Source organism: Panthera leo, chromosome C1 (assembly GCF_018350215.1).
Source record: "Panthera leo isolate Ple1 chromosome C1, P.leo_Ple1_pat1.1, whole genome shotgun sequence".
Lineage (NCBI taxonomy): Eukaryota > Metazoa > Chordata > Mammalia > Carnivora > Felidae > Panthera > Panthera leo.
In genome coordinates this window covers 57,399,157-57,421,309 of record NC_056686.1, presented here as the reverse complement: position 1 = coordinate 57,421,309, position 22,153 = coordinate 57,399,157, and the positions used below count along the sequence as shown (strand labels likewise).

The 22,153-nt window shown below is 34.9% G+C and overlaps 1 protein-coding gene across 1 annotated transcript in view; it reads right to left on the bottom strand.

Moving 5' to 3' along the window:
• Positions 1–22,153, bottom strand: part of LRRC7 (leucine rich repeat containing 7) — a 564,537-nt gene that overhangs the window by 291,961 nt on the left and 250,423 nt on the right. The window contains exon 4 of the mRNA XM_042951516.1: positions 20,118–20,235. Within this exon, the coding sequence (XP_042807450.1) occupies positions 20,118–20,235 (118 nt within the window). The remainder of the gene's footprint in view (positions 1–20,117; positions 20,236–22,153) is intronic.

Genomic DNA, 22,153 nt, shown 5'->3' with positions numbered 1-22,153 from the left:
ACACTGGAGAACAACCACATTCACTGGTGTTAGATCAAGGATGTTAAATAGGAAGCCTGGTGCCAGATGTGTGTTGTGATTTACCATAATCCTTCAAAGGCTACTGCTACACAATTGCATAAACTTTTTCTGGGCCAGGCTGGCACTCATCCACGGTCTCTGGGTATAGGCAGCAGCATTGTCCCACGATCGTTTCTGGGGGCAGGTGGGCACCTGGCCACTGCTCAGTGAAACCCTCCCCCAGAGGGTCAGAACAGGTCAAAGCCACAGTCCCTCAGAATGAGGGGTTGGGAAACACAGCCACATCTGAGATAAAACTCAGGAGGGAGGTGTCGCCTGGCAACCTGAGGGCTTGGTCACAGGCAGTGTAAAAGTGGGGAGTGGACAGACTCTGGAGACAAAGGAGAGGTGCACGACTGCTGGTTGGGACAGCACAGAGTTCCAATACTATAGACAGGGTAGCTGGGTGATACCATTTTCACCCCTCCTGCGCATGAACATGCACACCTACAGGAATTGCACAAACCACCCCAGTAAGCTAAGGAGCACCATCTAGTGGAGAATGGAGCCTTTACACTAAGCCCCGCACACGGGGCCAACCAGGCTCTTCAGGAACAACACAAGTCTCTCCACCTGCTTAGTTTATGGACTATAAAGTGCTTCATAGTTTGACTTCTAGGGGAAAAGGATGTAATTTCAATTGCACTTCAATCTATTTTCTGGTCCATCTATTCAGGTTTTTTTTTCCTTTTCTTATTCTTAAATACAGAAAGAGAAAAAATTTATTTTTATTCTCCAATTCTATTACAAATATTCTTCGTTAATTTTTTCTACTATATTTCTTACTTTTTTGTAAACTTCTAAAATTCTATTTTTTTTCTTCCATCATTTTATTTTATTCTATTTCATTGTATTAACTTTTTCAAATTTTCAAACATTTTCCTCTTTTTTCCTCCCCCCCCCCCCTTCTTATTTTTCCCTTTTTTCTCTAATCTATCAAGCTCCTTCCAACAACCAGACCAGGACAACCTAGGATCTAGCATTCTTTGTTTGATTTTTTTGTGTTGTTTTTAAGTTTTTATTTTTAATTTTTTTTACCATGTTAATTCCTTTTCTTCCAAAAATGATGAAACGAAGGAATTCACCCGAAAAAAAAAAAAAAAAAAAACAGGAAGAAATGTCAGCCAGGGACTTAATCAACACAGACACAAGCAAGATGTCTGAACCAGAATTTAGAATCATGATAGTAAGTATACTAGCTACAGATGCAAACAGATTAGAATCACTGTCTGTGGAGATAAAAACTAGTCAGGATGAAATAAAAAATGTTATAACTGAGCTGCAATCTCAAATAGATGCCACAGCAGCAAGGATGGATGAGGCAGAGCAGTGAATCAATGGTATAGAGGACAGACTTATAGAGAACAATGAAGCAGAAAAAAAGAGAGAGACTAAGGCAAAAGAGCACGATTTAAAAACTAGAGAAATCAGGGACTCATTAAGGAACAGCATCAGAATCATAGGGGGCCCAGAAGATGAAGAGAGAGAAAAAGGGGTAGAAGGAGTATGTGATCAAATCATAGTGGAAAACTTTCCTAACCTTGGGAAAGATACAGACATGAAAATCCAGGAAGTACAGAAGACTCCCATTAGATTCAACAAAAACTCACCATCAACAAGGCATATCATAGTCAAATTCACAAAATATTCAGGCAAGGGAAGAATCATGAAAGCAGCAAGGGAAAAAAGTCCTTAACCACAAGGGAAGACAGATCAGGTTTGCCACAGACCTGTCCACAGAAACTTGGCAGGCCAGAAAGGAGTGGCAGGATATATTCAATGTGCTGAATCAGAAAAATATGCAGCCAAGAATTCTTTATCCAGCACACTGTCACTTAAAATAGAAAGAGAGATAAAAAGTTTCCCAGACAAACAAAAATTAAAGGAGTTTGTGACCACTAAGCCAGCCCTGCCAGAAATTTTAAGTGGGACTCTCTGAGGGGAGAAAAGATGGGGAAAACAAAGACCAAAAACAACAAAGACTGGAAATGATCAGAGAACACCACCAGAAACTCCAACTCTACGGGCAACATAATGGCAATAAATTCATATCTTACAGTATTCATTCTAAACATCAATAGGCTAAATGCTCCAATTAAAAGACATAGGGTAACAGAATGGGTAATAAAACAAGATCCATTTAAATGATGTTTACAACAAACCCACTTTAGACCTAAAGACACCTTCAGATTGAAAGTAAGGGGATGGAGAACCATCATGCTAACAGTCACCAAAAGAAAGCCAGAGTAGCCATACTTATATCAGATAATTTATACTTTAAAATAAAGACCATAACAAGAGATGAAGAAGGACATTATATAATAATTAAGGGGTCTATCCACCAAAAAGATCTAACAATTGTAAACATTTATGCTCCAAAGGTGGAACACCCAAATACATAAATCAGTGAATCACAAACATAAAGGAACTCATTGGTAATGATACCATAATACTAAGGGACTTCAACACTTCACTTACAGCAATAGACAGATCATCTAACACAAAATCAAGAAGGAAACAATGGCTTTGAATGACACACTGAACCTGATGGACTTAACAGATATATGCAGAACATTTCATCCTAAAGCAGTGGAATATACATTCTTCTCCAGTGCACATGGAATGTTCTCAAGAATAGATCACATACTGGGACACAAATCCGCCCTCAACAAGTACAAAAAGATCAAGATCATACCATACATATTTTCAGACCATAACACTTTGTAACTTGAAATCAACCATAAGAAAAAATGTGGAAAGATAACAAATATTTGGATGAATGGATAAAAAGGATGTGGTATATATATACAATGGAGTATTACTCAACAATCAAAAAGAATGAAACCTTGCCATTTGCAACTATGTGGATGGAACTGGAGGGTATGATGCTAAGCAAAATTAGTCAGTCAGAGGAAGACAAACATCATATGACTTCACTCATATGAGGACTTTAAGATACAAAACAGGTGAGCAAAAGGGAAGGGAAGCAAAAGTCATATAAAAACAGGTAGGGGGACAAAATATAACAGACTCTTAAATACAGAGAATGAACAAAGGGTTACTTGGAGAGGTTGTGGGAGGGGGGATGGGCTAAATGGGTAAGGGGCATTAAGGAATCTACTCCTGAAATCATTGTTTCACCTTTTGCTAACTAAAAAAATAAATTATTAAAAAAAAAGGGAAATACAGTTGACCCCTGACTAACATGTGTTTGAACTACATGGGTCCATTTAAACATGGATTATTTTTTGATAAATACATGCAGTACTGTAAATGCAGTCTCTCTTCTCTATGAATTTCTTAACATTTTCTTTTCTCTAGTTTATGTGATTGTAAGAATATAGTATTTAATACATTTGTATGTGTTGATTGGCTGTGTGTAATTGATAAGGCTTCTGGTCAATAGTATGCTATTAATAGTTCAGTTTTGGGAGAGTAAAAAGTTTTATGTGGATTTTCAACTGTGTAGGAATTGGTGCCCAACCCCTGTATTGTTCAAGGGTCAACAGTAAATGGAAGAAGACTGTGTCAGTCAACAAAGGAACCAAATATCAAAATGGGCTGGCTTGAGGTAACACATTTGTAAAATTTATCCACCTAAGAGAACACAACAAATAAATAGGAATTAGTGTGCTGAAGGATCCCTATAGCTAATCAATATAGTATCTGAGATAAATGTTCAAAGGTTTCCAGGGGGAACTTTACCATATATACTAATACATGGGCCCTAGAGTTTAAGTTCTAGAGCATAATTTTAACTTATAGTTTAACCTAAACATGAAGAGGTCGTTTATTAAAGAGTTAAAAGTACAGGTTGGAATCGTAACTGTGCTGTCATATCTCAGTGCTGTCACTTAACTAGATATTATTTTATATAATATTTGAGCATCACTTATTCATTTTTTGTCTAATTCAAAGAGTTGATCTGAGTATTAGATAGTAGGAAGGTAAAGAAATTAGTATGGCACTAGATATAATTCATATATTAATAAGAATTAAGGTAACTTACTCTTCTCTATACCACTGTGTAAAATAATTTATCTTAATGGTCTTATGGGGAAGATATATTAAGCAATATTATTTGCATTTTATGGATGACAAACCATACATTCACAAAGATTCGGTGACTTATTTAAATACTAATGGGTGTTTACAGATGAGAATGTATAAGGTAGGATTTAATTCAATTTTTTAACACTATATCTTTTATTCCTTTTTACTTCATTATGTTATTTCTTATTAAAATTACATTTGATTTGATTATAGAATCCACATCTTCATCAACCAGTCTTGGAAACTGATCTGTATGGTCCTCTGAAACACAGTGTTTTCAATTTATAAGAAAGGTGATATTTGTTTTACATAGATATATGGTAGATATATAGATAGACAGATAGATAGATAGATAGATAGATAGATAGATACACATACACACACACACACACATTTTCTATCATGAACTTTGTTTAGATTTTCAAATGTATTCATCCTGAAGTAGAGGGATACATATCCTGTACTTCAACAACACATATACTTCAATCATATTAATTTGTGATTACTGTAGGAAGTGGGCTCAAACATTTGTAGGCCATTACAATTCAAGTTCTACTCCCTGTTTTTCAGCTGAGATAACACATAAACTTTCTAACACAGGCCCATAAGGAACTCTCTTCTAAGGCCATGAAGAGTTCACTTTTGGGAATCCCTGGAGATTCAGGCTCATTATGTTTAGAATAGATTCAAACCTAGGCTGAAATGCCATATGTTCACTTCAGTAACTATATCACAAAACCTATTTTGAATATGTTCATAGAAATACCATCAAATGAAAAATTAGATTTCTGCATTCTGAATTTAAAACAGAAATAAATGTTTAATGTAATGGAATGATCAAAATTGCATTAACAGAATATTAATACCTTGAAGTAGAAAAGATATGATTGACTATTTTATCTGATTAATTGCGGGGTTTTGTTTTGTTTTGTTTTTCCCTTCCTTTAAAAAAAATGGGTTCAAAAAGTTCCTGCTCAACTTTCAAAATTATTCAGGAACTTATGCCCTTTGTGGGTTATTCATTCTTGTCCTTTTTCCTGCTGCTTCTATCTCAGTCATTCTTCCAGAGGGTGTGCAGAAGAAGGGAAAGGGGAGAATTCTGAAATCAATCAAATATGGATCTTTCCTGTGTAGCATGATAGAAAATTAAAAGTCATTAAGTTTAGTATATATCTGGTTAATTGCTTTTATTTGGAGTATCTTATCTATAACTAATGCAGACATCTAAGTCTTGATAATGATCTTAAACCTATAAGTAATATAGTTTTCAGATTTATTTAATTATAAAAAAGATTATTGGTGTCAAAATAAAAATCAAAACTCAAGTGTTTTTAAAATCTTGGGTTAGGCTTTAAGTAGGTTTTAAGTTGGCAATAAAGTATGAAAGCAAATGTTTTTCCCCTGCAATAGATAAGTTTAGAGTCTAAATGTAGCAAACAATTTTGTCATTCTCACACATAGAGCCTAACAAGAATAAGAGCAACATTGATCCTTATGATCATAAATGAAAGGCAAACCTGAGTGTAAGACATTTACATAACATATAAACTGTTTTTAAATCTTACTTTCTGAATATATTTATTTAATGTGTTATAATTTTTACCTGTCCTCATCCACTCTCTCACCTAAATCTTCAGTCTAAATATCATCCATAAAAATACATTTATATTCAATGATCTACATGATAATTTATTTAGCTATTTTAGGACATGTAGCTCTCCTTAATACCTAGCATTTTAGATTATATAATGTCTGAAATGAAATGATACTCAAAAAATAATAAGACATGGTACTTGCTTATAAGTTGAAGATTCACTGATTTACCATCTTATTGTATATTTGATATTCTCTGATATTTGAGTCGTTAACTATAATAATAAGGTCCCTGAGAGAAATGGGTCATTTCATATATTAGACAAATATTTGAATACTTATTCTGTTAAGAACTGTACTAAATATTGGGGATATAGGATCTCCTGGGTGGCTCAGTTGGTTAAGCATCCGACTTCGGCTCAGGTCATGATCTCACAGTTCGTGAGTTCAAGCCCTGCGTCGGACTCTGTGCCGACAGCTCAGTGCCTGGAGCCTGCTTCAGAATCTGTGTCTCCCTCTCTCTCTTCCCCTCCCCCACTCATTTTCCCTCTCTCTCGCTCTCTCTCTCTCAAAAATAAACATTAAAAAAATATTGGGGATATAGCATGAAAAAGAAGGACACATTCTCTTCATTTGTGGAGCTTATATATTCTATCAGAGAAATTTGTATAATAAAACAAAGATAATTAATAGAAATATAAATGTATAAAATTATATAGTATCTTAGCAATGAGAAATGCTATGGGAAAAGATAATTAGAGCAGAATAAAAAGGATCAGAAATACCTGGGAATGTCCAAGTTAACCAGGGTGATTAGGGTAAGCCTCACTGATTGGGAAGATGGCATTTGAGCAAGGACTTGAAACTGAGAGAGATAGAGACACATATGACTGGATGTCTGAGGGTGGAAAGTAAGAGCCTTTCAGGCACAGGGAATAAATAGTGAAAATTCTATAAGGCCTGAGTATGCCTGGTGTATTCTAGAAATAGCAAGGAGTCCAGAGTGGTTAAAACACAGCCAGGAAGAGTAAAGTAGCAAAACATTAAGTCAGAGGGATAATAAGGTTGTGTATGTGGGTGGGCAGATGAGGGTGTCAACTCATTTGGGGCTTCTTAAGCCATTGCAAGGACTTTGGTTCTTACTCTGAATTAAATAAAGTGACACTGAAGGACATGAGTGTATTATGATCTAATTTATAATTTAAGAGGATCACTTTGGTTCCCGAGTAAGGTGGCCTTTGTAAGAGGGAGGACAACTGGAGGCTGTATAGTAAAACATGAAAAGAGTTGATGGTGGTCTACTTCTGGGTGAAAGTAGTGGAAGGAGAGAGAAATGAATGGAGCCTGAATGTATTTTGAATGTAAGACTAATAGGATTTCCTGATAGATTAGATCTGGAGTATGAAAAAAAAAAAAAAAAGGGGGGGGGAATCAAGGGTGACTGTAGGCTTTTTTGCCTCAAGCAACTTGGATGAAGGGGTTGCCTTTAACTTAGAAAAAGCAATATGTGAAGTAGGCTTTGAAGACAAGATAAACAGTTCATTTTTTGGACATGTGTAATTTGAGACTTCTAAGAGGAGAAGTCAGGTAGTTGTTTTTTATGAATCTAGAGTTTAGGAGAGAGGTCTAGACTGTAGGTCAAAAAACTGGGGATCCATGATTACATAGATAGTATTTAACCATGAGACAAAATATGAACACCAGTGATGTGAGTGAGATAATGAAGAAAAGAGGACCAAGAACCAAACCATGAAGGACTCCAAAATGAGGATAGGGAGAAGAGGAAGAATCAACATAGGAGACTGAACAAGATCAATCTGAGAGATGGGACAGATAATTAGTAAGTATTGACTTCTAAAAGCCAAATGAAGTAAACGTATCAAGTAGGAAGAAGTGATCAGTTGTTTGAAATGATGCTGATAGGTCAAGTGAAATGCTGACCAAAAACTGCCTGTAGATTTAGTAATGAAGAAATCAGGGTGATCTTGACTGGAATGATGTTGTTGGAGTAGTGGGCTTGAAGATAAGAGTGGTTTGAGAGAGGAAGAGGAACAAAATTGTAGATAGAGAATACAGACAACCCCACCTAGTGCTTTTGCTACAAGCAGGGGGAGGGGGAGTCATTCAGGAAAGAGGAGCTAAGAAGTTTTGTTTAGAATGGAAAAATAACAGCATGTGCATACACCAATTAGAGTAAACAAGCAGAAAAAAACCTTGATTATGTAGTAGAAAGTAAGGAGAATTGTTGGAGTGATATCCATGGGTAGGCAAGAGAGGCTGGTTATTCAGTGGCTTCAGAGAGGAACAGGAATAGTTCATCTGTACTAATGGGCAGGAATCAGAGAATACGAGTGCAGATGCTTGTAGATGGGTAGATATGATGGTAAGTGTCTGGGGGAAGTTATCATCCGAGAGCTTTGATTTTCTCAGTGGAGTAGAATCAGTAGCCACAAAGATAGGAGAGAAGGTATGGGAGTTTGAAGAAAGAGTAAAACAAATGAAATAATCACAAGAAGAGGAGAGGCAATGGATTAAGGAAGTAAAACGTGACTTTGGAGAAGTGTTAAGGCTGCATTTCAGATTTTCGATCATGAATTTAAAGTGATATCAGTGTGATTGAATGTTTTTTCCAGATCCTTTTAGCAACAGGTAGAGAGTTGGGTTCAACCGGGTTTGTAATTTTACTGAGCGAGCACAGTGATATAAAAGGAGGAAAGGTGTCAAGGGTATCATTTGACAAGTGACCACAGAATCCAAGGCCATGTAAAGAGGGAAAAAGAAAATATATGAACAAAAAGGCAAAGCTGGACAGATATGTCAGAATATTAATAGATTGGTGGTTCTGACAGGGCTAAATCATGTTTTGAGCTATAAGAGAAAGTCATCTGGAAAAATAGGAGGATGGAGTTAGAGAGTGAGATTCATCAGTTGACATGAATTTCTTAATATTCCTGACAGTACCTAGATCAGACCTAGGAAAACAATGAAAAGTCAGTAAGTGTTTATTAAATTGGATCTAATTATATCTTCACATCAATACCTTGAAGCAATGAACTAAAATACTTTACAAATATGGAAAGAAACTTGATTTTAGTCAGAGGGCTTAGATTGAAAGGTATCTCTTTCTATTCAAACATAAAATTGGGGTGCCTGGGTGGCTTGTTGGTTAAGTGTCCGACTTCGGCTCAGGTCGTGATCTTGTGGCTCCTGAATTTGAGCTCTACGTCTGTCTCTGTGCTGACAGCTCGGAGTCTGAAGCCTGCTTTCAGTTCTGTGTCGCCCTCTCTCTCTGCAATCCCCCCACCCCCACTCGTGCTATGTCTGTCTCTCTCTAAGATAAATATTTAGAAAAAAACATAAAAGACTTCCTACAAATACCAAATTTGGAATGATTTAGTGTTCTCTAATGCATTAAAATTTATGTTTATTACTGGGGTGCTTGGATGGCTCAGTCAGTTAAGCATCCGACTCTTCATTTTGGCTCAGGTCATGATCTCATGGTTTGTGAGATCGAGCCCTGCATTGGACTCTACATTAACAGTGTGGATGGAGCCTGTTTGGGATTCTCTCTCTCCCTCTCTCTGTCCTGCTCACACTTGCTCATTCTCTCTCTCCCTCTCTCTCTCTCCCTCACTCTCTCTCCCTCTCTCTCAAAATAAATAAAATAAACTTTTTTTTTAAAAAGAAGACCCTCTTTAATAAACAAATTTATTTTTGTTGCTTATAATTTTTGTATGAATTAGTATGCATGATAATAGTTGTGGATAGTGCATGTTGAAAAACCTCCTTACTGAATTTCACAGATATCATCAGTCTAAATGGTTCACTATGTGATATAAGTGCCATATGCTGATAAAAGACAAAAACTTTAATATTATGTCTTGTATAAAATAAAGGAAGAAAATAAATTTAGAAAATTTTAATATTTTTATATGCTATTTTGTGATACCGATTTTTATAATTGCTATTTTGTTTTCAATTTTGAGAAGGCAGGCAGGCTATTTATATATCTAGTAAATTGGATTAGATTTAGGAGCAGATAAAAATAGAATTTTTTGAGGACAAGTTTTAAGCACCTTGTTTTATTTCATATTTATAACAATTTTATAAAGTGGCTTATTACTCCCATTTAACTAAAGAAGAAACTGAGGCTTGCGGGGGAAGCCAGGATTTGAAACAAGGCCAACCTTATTCCAAATACTATCAAATTTTATCTATGTTAAGCTGCCTCCATCAAATCTAGGGTTTAAACTACTTTGGGGTATAAGTCTTAGCTACCCAAGATTCATAAGGTAGCATTTAGAACAAAGCACTATATATTGCATTTGTTCCATACATACTGTCTACGTCAACTACAAACAAGCTAAACTTTCTGGAACTCTGAATTTAGTGCACATTCATGATTGACTACGTAGCATTCTTACATGGTGGCATAGTAAACTGCATTTGTTGTATAATTACCTTCAGTCAAATTTCAGATGGTATCAACTTCCTGAAACTTTAAGTATAGTGCTCAAGAATAAAGTTCCTTATCTCTGAATTTAACATATCTGCAACAAGTGCTATAAACCTAGTTCAGAATGTTTGTATTCCTTATATACCATTCAACTGACAGTTATTAGAAGGAACAAATAGGAAGGGGTGCCAGTATGAATAAATTATAACTGATAATCTGATAATAGAAGGGATGATAGGAAAAACTACAAAATTAATAACAGAACTATTCAAGTCTATCCTTCTTATCTTTCTTAGAGGCAAGCAGCTACACATATTAAAAATAAAAGTTCAATAAGACAGCCCATGATGAACTCAAATCAACCTGGAAAATTTAAATTGCATTAATTACACCAATTTAAAGAAGATAATGCAATATGAAACATCCTTGGAACAATTTCCAACCAGAATGATTAAATAAAATTAAATATTTTGATATATAGAAGGATAAATTATAATTTTATTTTGGAAAATTAGTTTGCATATAAACCCTCATTCCCCAAAGATATTTGGTAAATGAGGCAATACTCCACTGAGTAGGAAGCAATGATTATAGGGAGATTTCAGAGGGAGCAATCTACTGCATGAGAAAGGAAACACATTCAGGAATTAGATTAGTAAATTTATGAGAAACTGTATAGGCAAGTTACACCTTAAAAGAAAGAGAGAGAAAAAAACAAGAAGAATAAACAGACTGGAATGGTTTGCTTTACCTCTAACCACTCTGGTGAAGAGAATGGAGAACTCGGTAGGAAGGTAAGCAAGGATAATCAAAAAGTCTCCTGCAAGACTATGTCTATTTTAGTGGTATTAGGAAGAGAAAAACCAAATGGAGGTACGCTAATGAATAATTCGAGACAGTCATGCAACTGATTCTGCCTTAGGGACATGTCTGGCAAACATTTTGAGAAGTCTCTGTGACCTTGACCAACAATGAGTTGATTCACAGAGGAATAAATCTGACATAGATAAAATGAGTTAAAGAGTGATACCTGATTCCCTCTCTCCCTTTCTCTATTTCAAAAATAAGCACATTGAAAAACAAACATTCATAACAGTGAAATGAACTGTTTCATAATCTAACTTCATAGTCGATCGATGAATTCTTCCTTCATTATCAATCAACCACTTCATTGAGCACTTACTGCCTGCACATTGATGTGGCCACTGAGGATGGAGAAGGAGTGTATGGTATAGCAGTTATTGTTCTCAAGGAGTTTATACTGATGCGGGGAGGGAGTCAGAGTAGTAGAGAGAGGGCTTACATGCTTCATTATCAGTTCAATTTTTTTCTCTTACAATTTTCCAGGATTTACAAAGACACAGAAAACAGGTTAATCACTCAGCTCAGAAAAGGCTCTGCTGTTACTCAAGGAAAAGTTATCAGTTTAGGTGACAGAACAGACCTCAGAATGATGAGAAGGTGAGGGTAATTCCTTTTTAAAAATATATATTATGTTACCCGATTGTAAACTCCATACCCCGTGGAGTAAATCCAGATAATACACATAAGCATTGCTTGTTGATTTTATTTCCTGACGAAGACGTCAGAAAAAGTTAAAAGTCCTGGCATCAGGCTGAGAGGGTGACAAGGACACAGGCCTGGTATTTGTTGCCATCATATTCTCTAATGGAAATACAGGGAGTCAATCCTCAGTTTATTTTAACACTGTAATCTTGCGTAGAAATGGGCTTTGTAGAAAGGAAACCTGTTTTAGAGTAAGGCAAGTGCTAGTGATTTTCAGATAAATAACACATTGAGAGTGTTGTGAGCGAGCCATTTAATAGGGCAAAATAATATGCTTTACTCTAAACAAATGGTCCAATGATTTGCCAAACACCAAAAAGCATATTTATTGTTAATTGAGAACAACTGCATGGTAACATATTCTCCCCAGCTCATAATAAAGCATCCCAAAATAGACTTCCCTAAGAATTTATATACATACTTCTTGAATCTCTTTCTCTTATGCTGAAAATTTTAAAGATTTTTATCATATAATTGGCTGCTCATTTCTTCTTTTTCTAGTGTGTTTGAGAGAAACTCACTCTCATAGAAAGTTGAGGATATTATTTGTCCTTAGTGTTTTGCATGCATTTAGGGAAAGGGTGGAATAATTGGCAAGTTAGTAAAACACATAATAATGCCTTCAACTCTGATTGCCTTTCATTTTAACTAACAATAGTGATTTTGCCCACTATGATGCTGTTCAAATCTCTTCTTGCATAGAAATGTTTTAGAGGATGAGAGAAAAATCACTTAATTGCTGCAGAATTAGGAAGGGCTTTCATGTTAATTCATTTTCATTAAAGTCGTTAAATTATAGCATCAGTCTCTCTGAAGCTATGATAAATCAACATCAGACTTAAAACTGAACCACTGCCTAATTAAACCTTATCATTCATTGTCTTGCTTTACCATATAAAACAATTTACTCCATTATGACCATGTATCAGCTCTACAAAAAGGCATAGACTATTTATTCAGAGATCACAATATCATAAAATGTGTTTATCTCTGATAAACAGGATTTTTATTTTACTACTGAATTAAGATCTAACGAATAAATAATAAAAAATCCATTGGCATGGAAAGTGATGCATTTACCCATGGATTGCTGCATGTAGTTTTGGTAACAAAAAGACTTAAGAGAGGAAGGGTGATTTAAATGCAGCATGAATGTTTATTTACTTGTCTCTCTCCCCTCTCTGTGTCTTTATATATGTATCTATCTATATCTATATCATCTATATCTATCTATATCTATATCTATATCTATATCTATATCTATATCTATATCTAATCATCTTATGTAATTATATTATTAGTAGATCCTTAGTGTGTACTCAATAACCAGAGAATATGTATTTTTTTAAAGTTTATTTATTTTTTTAAGACAGAGAGAGACAGAGTGCAAGCAGGGGGAGGGGCAGAGAGAGAGGGAGTCACAGAATCCGAAGCAGGCTCTAGGATCTGAGCTGCCAGCAAAGAGCCCGATGTAGGGCTCGAACTCACAAGCCCAACCAACTGAGCCACCCAGGCGCCCCAAATATGTATTTTTATTACAAACAAAAACAAATTTTTAAAAAATTGACAATACACTTGGCCACAATGTGAAAGTCAATAACGAGAAATCAGTATCATCTAGACCATGTAGTCTGCAATATAGTTCAATAAGAATAATGTGATGACTAAAAAAGTCTCAAATATGTTAGAATACTGAAAATAACTGAGTAAATCCTAAGAAAGGAGGAGAATGACAAACATTGCTGCAGTTGGAAATAGAAAAGTAAAAATCAATGATGGAAAATAAACAAGCCAACCAATAGAGAAACTAACATGCCAAAGAGTATTATTTGAAAAGTTAGTAAAGTAGAAAAACTTCTGGCAGGATGGATGATTAAAAAAAAAAAAAAAAAGTAAAAGACATGGGATGCCTGGGTGGCTCAGTCAGTTAAGCATCGGACTTTGGCTCAGGTCATGATCTTGTGGTTTGTGAGTTCAGGCCACAAGGTTTGTGAGTTTCAGGCTCTGTGCTGACAGCTCAGAGCCTGGAACCTGCTTTGGATTCTGTGTCTCTCCCTCTCTCTGCCCCTCCCAGTCTCATGCTCTGTCTTTCAATAAATAAATCTATGTTTAATTTTTTTTTTTTTAAAGTAAAAGATGTCATGAGTAAACAGTATTAGAAATACAAAGGAACAAATGGCCACTGATACGGTAGAGATTTATGAAACACATAAGAGAAGCCTATGGGTGATGTTTGACAATAAAATTGAGTATCTAAATGATGGGATAGGTGATTTCCTTGGAAATTATAACTTATTAAAAAATGACTCAAAATATATAAACATATAAAGGGTAGGAAAGAAAAACCTGTCACATGCAGAAAATATAATTTTATACATAAGAAATTCAAAAGAATCTAGTGGTTATGTATGAGAACTTACAATTCAGCACCATTGTTGAATGTAAGATTAAAATATGAAAATTAATAATGTTTCCATATAACATGAACTAAAGCTGTAAAAATCACTTTTTAAAAATGAATACAATATAAACTAGCAACTTAAACTGCTTAGAGATAACTCTTGACAAAATGTGTGAAAGTCTCTCTTGAAGGAAATCACAAAACCTTATTGAAAGACACAAAATAAGACTTAAATAAAGCTAAAGTTACATAGTATGCTCATAGATTACAATAGTTACTGTCACAAACATATCAATTCTTCCCAAATTAATCTTTAATCCAAGCCGATTTAAAAATGCCAATAAATTGTCTACAAATTTCAAGAAGTTAAAACTAAAATTCATATGGAAGAGTTGAATACCAAGAATATCAAGACACTCTTGAAAAGGAAAAAATGAGGTCTTGGATTATCAGATATTGAAACTTAATATTAGTTATAGTGATCATGAAAATGTGATATTGGCACAGGAACAGGCAAGTGGGCTGACAGGGCAGGGATGAATTTGGAAAAAATATCTTTCATATGTAAAAGAGGTTGAATTAAAAATTAATGAGGAAACAAGGGATGATGTAATAAATGTTGCTGGACCAATTAATCATCTTACTCATATGGAAAAAATAAGTTTTGATTATATACAGCATAGGAAAATAAGTTGCAAATGGATTAAGGGCCTCAATGTGAAAAGAAAAACTAATACTTTTGGAAGAAAATATAGAGAAATATATTTATGATATTAAAGTAGGAAAGAAGTTCTTAAATAAGCTTTAAAAATACAGACTATAAAGGAAAGAGTGACAAATTTTATTACATTGAAATTGGCAACTTCTCCATGACAAATGGCATCCTAAGCAAAGTGAAAAGACAAACCACAAATTGGGAGATAATATTTGTAGCCCATTTAACTAACAAGGAAAAAGTGTTCACAGTAAATAGATCTTTTGAATCACCAGGAACCTAACAGACAAACAATAAAAGAAATAAAATGGGCCAAAATGAAAATGTGCCAAAAAGACAATTTGTAAAGAAAGAATCTACAGTTGCCAATAAAAAGAAACTTAAAAATGCCAACTTCACTGGTGATTATGGAAATACAAATGACCAACCTGCCCTTATATATTCATCTGATTAGCCAACACTTAAAATATCTAATAATCCCAAATGTTGGCAAGAACATTAACAGTGGGAATATTGATACTTTAGCTACTATCATTACATGTACATTGATCATTTAAGGACAAATTTCAGAAACATACGTGGAATGAAATACTTGTAGGCATTCAATGTAAAAATCCATTCTTTCCTTCAACTCCCATATGCATTCAGTTACCAAATCTTGCCAAATTATCTCCTCAATGCACATGGAGGAAACATGTCTGTTTCCTTCTCACCATTCCCATTGTTACAATCTTAATTTAGTCCCTTTGTCTCTTTGCTAGACTACTTAAGTAGCCTTCTAATTGGTCTCCCTATCCCCACTATTCCCACCACCATTACCAAACTCATCCTTCACAAAGTAGCGTTAGCACTCTTTCTAAATTGCAGATATGGCTAGGTTATTCTCCTATTTAATGTACTTCAGTTGACATAGGCTACAATGTAGATTCTCTAATGTAACAGTGAAATTCTCACAGTGCAGGTTAGGGTAGATGACATTTGGTTTTAAATACAATGTTTGGGGTGTTTGTGAAACGTATTATGGCTATGTTCAGCCTGCAGTTGGCTATACCAATCTGAAGCTCAAGGAAGAGACGAAAGCTTGACACAAAGTAGTCATTATTCCAGAGAGCAAAGATATTAAATATATTATTACATGTCAGGTTAGTGCTGATTTTAGTAGTTATTCATTATGTATTACAGTGCCATTTCCATCTTTTCCAGCACTCAGTTACATTTAACAGTTCCCCAGGACAACAGGTGGGGACCCTATTCTATGTAGGTCCCTAATGGAATATAATATAAATATACAAGTATATATTTGTTAAAAAATGCTTCTGTATAATGTTTATTTATTTGCCAAATATTTATTGAGCACCTGCCATAGTTGCTGGCCTTTGTTTTAGCAGCTCCAAATACAGAAATGAATAAGATAGTGCCTGATTTCAAGAGTTGCATAATATAATCATATATATAAGGGTATACAGAAATTAAACAGTGAGATAAGTTCAAAATAAAAATACATACAAAGCATAAAGTTATCACAGATGAATGAACAATTAATTCCCTCTGTGTATAAAGATCAGGAATGTATCTCAGAATAAATCACATCTGAAATGTCTCTTAAAGGTGATGAGGACTCTGGTTGAGGAGTTACAGCAGTGGGAAGGAAGGAATATTTTGGGCAGACAAAATAGTATTGTTTCCTTGTGTCATGAGTAGCCAGCCTGATGCATTTGGGAACAACAATCTGGCATTACCTGAGGATGAAATGCAAGGGGATATGGGTCCTTTGGAGTTGTGGTTAGAGAGGTAGATGAAAGCTATTCACACAAATAGTGTAGGTATGTTTTCTATACACATTAGTTCACTTATCTAATGTTTTAATATAAAAGAGTAATTTTAAATGATGGAAGTTAAACAGTGAACAGGATTTCAAGTGGCAGAAATAGATGTGAAAAGTAAAGATTAGGGGCCACATGGACAATTAAAATCAGATTTAACCTCAGCTTCCGAGTGAATTAGTTTTGTCATAAAAGGCCACATATCAAATTCAAGCACATTTCAAGCAAATTTTTACCTAGATTGACTAGTACTTAAGTGAGTCCCTGCCTCAAATTAATCATTCTACTGTCTGTACCTAAATGCCAATGCAGATTATAGTCTCTCATGCCTTGACTCTTCCACCAGGACTATTCCAACCTTGTCAACGGTGATGCTGACACTGCCCTTGCTTTTTCCTATCTAGTCTTTTTTCCCTTGACAGATTCCCAAAGGATGAGTTATGGCTCTTAAGTAACTATCTAGATCTCTGCCACAGATTTCAGGATAGCTTTTTTAGGTACAATTTTGTGAAAGTATTGATGTGTCAAAATCTTTTACTGTTTGTGTAACTTCTAGCAATGGCTGATATATCATCGTGTTCCTCAAACCTTTTGTGCTGCTAACTTTGCAGATTATTTTGCCATGTCTAGCATGTATTTTTGCATAAATATTTCCAGAACATAGAGACCATAAGCACAGCAAAAATTCCCTAATAATATTCACAAGGACTTCTAAGGATGCTCGCAGAGTTCTTTCTGAATTGAGGACATACAACTCTCAATTCACTTCCTGGCAACAAAAATGTCTTGATGCAAGAGGGCCACTAGGAGATAATTATAAAAATAACATATTTCTTAGGAATTTCATGTTTATATTTAGAAAAGTTTTTTTCTAATCCTCTTAAAAAATAAATAGATATTTATTTACTCAGAATACTCAGCTAAAGCTGACTGAAGATCAAGGGATGCATTATATTTGTCCATATAATATTTTTCATAAATTGTAATTTCAAAATAGAACTTGGTGTGTTAATATATGTAAATATATAAGCAATATATATGTACCAAAATATCAATCCACACAAATATGTGGCCTATAAATCTATTCTTAATAAAGGTAGATGTAATGTCATCTTTCAATGGATCTAAATTTAGTTGCTATTCTAAACATGTGGTCCTTTTAGAATTGTCTTCCTGAAAACCCTCCAAGTGGTAAGTCAGGTTGGTGTAGATGTGTGTGTCCCCGTTTGCATACTGTTTTCTTCAAATGAAACGTTCTCACTTCCTCAATCCATAGCCTTTATTGAATAATTCCCTAATAATAAAATAGTCTTAATTTTCTAAGAATTTATCATTGTAACTTGTGCCATATACTTAAGCATCTCATTGTACAGCCTCATGATATTTATTTATAGGTGTTAGTCCTATTTACCTAGTGACACTGTAAATGTCTCCATGACTCTTAGACTCATAGACTTGAAGAAATCACTAGCAATTCACACTGGTACTATCAACAAGTGTTCCATGTTCCAAAAGGAACATTCATTCATGAATTCAATCAATAATATTTATCAAGCTTCTATAGTATGCCACACACTGTTTTAGGCAATAGATATACCAGTGACTAGAACAACAAAATTGGAACATTACTGAATTTAATTCTAGTAAATGGGACTCTAGACAATATATAAACAATTTAAATATGTAGTATGTCAGTTTCTCATAAATAGTATAAAGAAAATGAAACAGGGAAAGGAAATAGAGTGTGTATCTAGTGGATAATAACAGTAGGATCTTAATTTTAAATGGGATGTTCCAGAGTTTCTTAGGTATGCTATGTTTACATGTGATCAAGAGATTTTTCTGGTGGTCTTTAATGACACATTAAGATCCTTATGTACCTAGAATGTCAAACCAGTCTTGCCTAGCTGCTGCTGCTTCTTTTTTTTTTAGTATGCTTGTTAGTTTTTCCTTTATTTTTTGTTTCCTTTTTTTAAAAAAACACTTTATTGATGTATAACTGATACACAAAGAACTGCACATATTGAATATATATAACATAATGACTTTGGACATATGCAAATACCAGTGATAACATCACCACAAACAAGGTAATAGATTTATCCAAAACATCTCAGAGTTTCCTTGTGTCTCCATATTTTTTGTGTGTAAGAACATTTAATATGAGATTTACCTTCTGAAAAATTTTTGAATTGCACAACATTGTATTGTTAACTATACACACCACGTTGTAAAGTGGATCTCTATAATTTACTCATCCAGCATAAATGAAATTTTACAGCTACTGAATAACAACTTCTATTTGTCCTGTCTGGGCTTAGGTATCATTTCTTAGGGTAACTTTCCCTAACCACACCAACTGGATTTATTCTACTAGTATACATGCCCTTCACATCCAACGTATCTTCACACTAATTGTTTATTTAATCATCCATAATTACTTGTCTAATGTCTAATGCATCCATTAAAATGTAAGTTTCATGAAGGGAGGGACTTGTTTTGTTTACGTCTGTTCCTTTGGCACCAAACATACTTCCTGAAAAAAAAAAAAAAAGCAACACGCACATGTACACACACACACACACACACACACACACATACATGCACACATACATACACACACACAAGTTTAGCCAACTTGTTTAATGATTGAGGGTAATGTTTTACATCCTCATAGTGCCTGGACATAACCCTTTTGACTAATCTTTCTTTTATTCTAGTAAAATAAGGAGCCAAGTTAATTGGGAAGATTTATGAATATATGAGAACACAGGAAATCCCACAAACATTTAAAGGAAAATGTCATCAACATGAACATCAACATTAGCATCAGCATTAACAACATCACCACACATGTGAGTTTGGCCAGAATATAACAAATACTACTAAGCACTTATTATTTCCCAGCCACTGCTCAAGACATCTGAGATAGATATATCAGTGACCAAAACAGAAAAATCCCTCCTGCCTAATAACAGAATTTACAATCTGAGGCAGGAAAAGATAGGCAGTAACCATAATAAGTAAGTGAATTCTATAATACTGAGAAGATGGTCAGTGTTATGTGGAAACATGGAGCAAAGTAAGGGAAATTGGGAGTCAATTCCAAGTACAGTGAATAGGTACACCTCATTGAACATGTAGGAAAAAATTTTACTCTGATTATGAGGAAAATAAATGGTGTAAAGATAGTAAAATGTTCTGCAAAAGATTACATCACATATCTGAATACAGGGGGAAATAAGGCCTGAGTGAGCCAGAGATATTAATAAGTGGAGGGGAGAGAGGTTTTCTGTCTTTGATTTATAGTTTAAGATTTAACGTTTCAACAAAATTAACTTGGAGTTAAAACAAAATCACATAAAAAGTGTTATATCATTTGCTAATAGAAAACAAAGCATGTCTTCATATAAAAATTCAAATTATTTAGAGATAAGATGAGAATCTTACCATTTTTACTGATGTCGAGTTCTTTAAGATTAACTAAACTAGCAATAGTGGTTGGCAGATTTGAAAGATCATTATCAGGAATGCTTAGTTTTCTTAGAGCTTGACAGTTGAACAATTGCTGTAAAAAAAATAATGATTAATTAGATTTCAATTTGGTTAAATCCATTCATACATAAACTCAGCAACAAAATTCAAATCACCATCTTTATAAATGGGGTAATAAAAGGACCAGCTGCAAGAGTCTCACCTTCTTCAACACTCATATTCTCAATTCTTTTCAGAATGCTTCATTTTCCATCTCCATGTTAGTGCCTCACTATTCTCTGCTATCCAAATTCAAAACACAAGGGATTCTGTTTCTTCCCCTACTGTTTACTATTAATGTTCAATTTGCCACTGATCCTATTGATTTTTTTTCTTTCAAATATGTTCTGGAGTTGTCCCTTCCTTTCTATTCCCACAGCTACCAGGGTAACCTCAATTCTCTTTCTCTGCAACCACGTATTACTTCCATTTAACCATGTTTGACAGTTGTTTATTTGGCATGCAAGTACTGTGATACAATTGAATACACGGGCTCATATTTCTCTGTGTCCCTCCACAGTGCTTCATAAACATCTAGCAAATAAAACATTTAACTTCTTTTTTTTTTATTTAAAAGATTTTTTTTTAATGTTTATTCATTTTTTGAGAGACAGAGTGTGAGCAGGGGAGGGTCAGAGACAGAGGGAGACACAGAATCTGAAGCAGGCTCCAGGCTCTGAGCTGTCAACATGGAGCCCAAAGTGGAGCTTGAACTCACGAACTGCAAGATCACGACCTGAGCCAAAGTTGGACGCTTAACCAACTGAGCCACCCACGTGCCCCAAAACATTTAACTTCTGATATTTAGCTAAAAAAATCACTAGTGATTGGTTCATATCTGCCATCAGTCCAAAGTACTACGTGGAGAAGAGTTAAGTGTTAAAGCAATGGTTCTTACATCCAGCATGGTTTTAATCACTGGTAAATCGAGGTGCTTGTTTCAAATGTGGATTCTTGGGCTTTACCCGAAGAAGTACTGACATGATGGGTCTGGGATGGGGATCAAAATCTGCATTAAAAAACATTTTTTTTAATGTTTTTATTTATTTTTGAGACAGAGAGAGACAGAGCATGAGCAGGGGAGGGGCAGAAACAGAAGAAGACACAGAATCTGAAGCAGGCTCTAGGCTCTGAGCTGTCAGCACAGAGCCCAACGTGGGGCTCGAACTCACAGACCAGGAGATCATGACCTGAGCTGAAGTTGGACACATAACCAACTGAGCCACCCAGGCGCCCCTGCATTTTTTTTTTAAGTTTATTTATTTTTGACAGAGACAGACTGTGAGCATGAGCTGGGGAGAAGCAGAGAGAGAGAGGGAGACACAGAATCCGAAGCAGGCTCCAGGCTCCAAGCTGTCAGCACAGAGCCTCATGTGGAGCTCAAAGTCATGAACTGTGAGATCATGACCTGGGCCGAAGTCAGACGCTTAACCGACTGAGCTACCCAGGTGCCCCTCAAAATCTGCATTTTTAAACAATACACTCTACTGATCTGATTATTTTGATGCGGGTGTTTCCAGTACCATATTTTGGGAAACAATGTTAGGTTTTTTAGCTCTGCCAATCTCATTTTGACCACTCAAGATATGAACAGTTGGGGCAGAATTTTTTATTCATTTCTGGAAGAATTATCTTAATGAGATTTTTTTCTATTTGACATTTCTAATTCTATTTTGCTGAATTTCCACAGATAAAGTGTCTGGTATCCATGACTATGCAATTGGCCCACAGAGCATTTACCTAGTGCTTATTCTTTCATGGAATTAGTTATTTATAGGCAAAAACAATGTAATACATGGTTGTTATTTCTTAATTCATTAGTTTTTTAAAAACTAGATTGCACTGGTTTTTCCTTAAGATAAAACATACAGTTTCTTGCTTTTGGTTGGTCATTTTTGGCTCCTTATAAAGATTATTTCCAATACTTAACATAGTGCTAGAATTTCAAAATG